This window comes from Echinops telfairi, unplaced genomic scaffold (assembly GCF_000313985.2).
Source record: "Echinops telfairi isolate 266 unplaced genomic scaffold, ASM31398v2 ScPeMD7_7468;HRSCAF=8506_0, whole genome shotgun sequence".
Classification (NCBI taxonomy): Eukaryota; Metazoa; Chordata; class Mammalia; order Afrosoricida; family Tenrecidae; genus Echinops; species Echinops telfairi.
Window position 1 is genome coordinate 61,942,057 of NW_022111369.1, and position 2,812 is coordinate 61,944,868.

The 2,812-nt window shown below is 43.3% G+C and overlaps 1 protein-coding gene across 1 annotated transcript in view; it reads left to right on the plus strand.

Annotated features, from left to right (window-relative positions):
- ATP10D (ATPase phospholipid transporting 10D (putative)) overlaps positions 1-2,812 on the plus strand; it is a 144,008-nt gene that overhangs the window by 80,386 nt on the left and 60,810 nt on the right. Inside the window, exons 6-9 of the mRNA XM_030888553.2 lie at positions 5-42; positions 332-463; positions 1,143-1,270; positions 1,385-1,637. Of these exons, the coding sequence (XP_030744413.1) occupies positions 5-42; positions 332-463; positions 1,143-1,270; positions 1,385-1,637 (551 nt within the window). The remainder of the gene's footprint in view (positions 1-4; positions 43-331; positions 464-1,142; positions 1,271-1,384; positions 1,638-2,812) is intronic.

Here is a 2,812-nt window from a genome sequence, read left to right on the forward strand (position 1 = left end):
TTAGAAACACGGAGGCTGTGGTGGGCATTGTGGTTTACGCAGGTTGGTTCATCTCCTGATCTGTCACCATCGTTTCGGCTGTGCTTATTCTCTAAGCCAACCTTTTTCATTCACCCACCATGTGATCTATGGAAACGGAAAGGAGATGTTGCCTTGGAAACTTAATCATGGATCTCTGTTTTCCAAATCAATCTCAAAAGTCGATGAAACTGACAAATGTATTTTGTGTGCATGTCTTATGAAATTGCCTGCCAGAGAGATTTTTCAATATAGATAGTTGCTCCCTGGCATGTGTTTACACAGTCTCTAACCTTCTGCACTTCTGACTTAGGTCATGAAACCAAAGCAATGCTGAACAACAGCGGGCCACGGTATAAGCGCAGTAAATTAGAGAGAAGAGCAAACACGGACGTCCTCTGGTGTGTCCTGCTTCTGATTATAATGTGCCTGACTGGTGCGCTGGGTAGGTAGAATTTGATGGCCTGCTGGCCTCGCTTCAGCAAGATATTGCTTTGAAAGTAGTATATTTTCAAAATGTAATTTTCGAATGCTTGACTTCTATAAGAGAGCTTCGAAAAAGCTTGTGGAAAACTCAAGCAGCTTTTAATTAGAGTTTTCCATAAGCCCTTTGAACCCCTTGTATAAGAAAGGTTTTCTTTGCCAGTATATACTTTTTCTTTCACACATCTTTCTCTCTCACATCTTTTGGTCTAAAAAACATTAATGTTGCCAAAGTGCCAAAGGAACCTGACCAAACAGCCCACACTCACTTCCATTCAGCCATTTCTGACTCATACCACCCTACAGGCCAGAACGGAACTGCTCCAGGGGGCTCTGGTTCTGTAGGGAGCAGTCTCATCTTTCTCTGAAGAAGCAGCTAGTGGGCTTGCACCGTCGACCTAGGGCTTAGCAGCCTTACACGTGCATAGCACACTAGGGCTCCCAAGGTACTTAGGAAGAGACTGAAAGAAATATCTTGAGTCAGGAGAATATGCAGTCTTGTGAACTTGAATTTACTCATCAAAGCAGACAGTTGGTGTTCATTCAGAATAGATGCTCTAATCTCTCTTTCTTTCAGAATCAAGTTCTATATGTGGGATACATGTAGAGGGTTGTTTTGATGTCTCTCCACTTTTTGAAAGGTCATGGGATCTGGCTGAGCTGGTATAAAGATATACCCTTCTTCAACATCCCTGAGCCGGATGGTCATGTCATCGCCCCCGTGTTGGCAGGATTCTATATGTTTTGGACCATGATCATTTTGTTGCAGGTAACATCTATTGAGCACCTCATAGAATGGGTGCTAACTTAACTCGCTGTATTCAGTTCTTCATCTCTCTTTTTTTTTTTGAAACCCCTTTAATTTTTCTTTGATTCTTCTTAGGTCCTGATTCCCATCTCCCTCTATGTTTCCATTGAAATTGTTAAGCTTGGCCAAATATATTTTATTCAGAGTGACGTGGATTTCTACAATGAGAAAACTGACTCTACTGTTCAATGCCGGGCCCTGAATATCACGGAGGACCTTGGTCAGATTCAGTACCTCTTCTCTGATAAGACAGGGACTCTCACCGAGAATAAGATGGTTTTTCGGAGATGTAGCGTGGCAGGCTTTGATTACTGCCATGAAGAAAATGGTGAGTGTTACATTTAATTTTTAGTACTTATACGCTATTGTTATGGAGCCTGAAGTTGGCTGTGAACCACAAGGTCAGCATTTCAAAACCAGCCCCGCCTGGGGAGAAAGATGGGGCTTGATACTCCTGTAAACATTCAGTCTCAGGAATGCAAAGAGACGATTCTACCCTGTCTTCTAGGGCCACTCTGGCATCCACTAGATAGCAGTGCGTTCTTACATTCTATGTTAAGAATGTGCCCTAAGTGATGCAGCTACTGTAACTATATCTTAGATTGTTTCCAATGTCCTGCTGCTGTAACAGTGTGGCAGTGAGCATCCTTTTAGCCATATCTCGGTGTGAGGTTTATGGTTAGTACTTTATAAACTTTATTGACCATGGAACTCTGCTGTCAAAAATCATCTTGCAACAGCAATGTTTCATAAACTTCGCGATACATTGATTTTTACACAGAGAGTGTTTGTCACGTTTACAATTTGGCATTTGTAACATTTGAGAGGGCTAGTACAAGACCTTGGACTCTCTGCCTACCGATTCCCGGAGAGCACACACCCTGCCCAACAAGGAGTTCCTTGCTGTGACCTCTTGGACGGAGAAACTATTAAGTGACTAAGAATCAAACGCACTAAATGACAGCACTGTGATCGCTAGTCATTTTTTATGAGCCAGGGGATAGGGTGCTCCTTCTAGAAGTTGCTAGCTTTGCCTGTGAACACTTCTGGACTCTTCTCTGAAGTGGCTGAAAAGAAGCAGATGTACACACACACACACACACACACACACACACACACACAGAATAGGAAGAGTGTAAATCATGTGAGCCAGTTCTCTCTGGAGCTTAATTCTGACACACATTATCATCTCTGCAATGAGACTTATTTAACAGGGTCTCAGATTTCATTGGCCAGTCTTTTCAGGAATTTCTAGCAAAAGCATCTAGGATATCTCTCTGTAAACACTGCGGCTGTGAAATAAGTCCATGCACCTTTGCAGCGGCACCGAACACATCTGACAGCACCCTTCCCTACCTTGCGACCTAGAAGTCTGCTCCTCCCTTGACAGCAGCCTGAGCAACATCTGGGAGTGGATTTGAGATGCAGAATCGCACCCGTTTCCAAACCTGCTTCACTCTGCATATTAACCAGATCCCCCAGGTGGTTTACAGTGAATGTCAA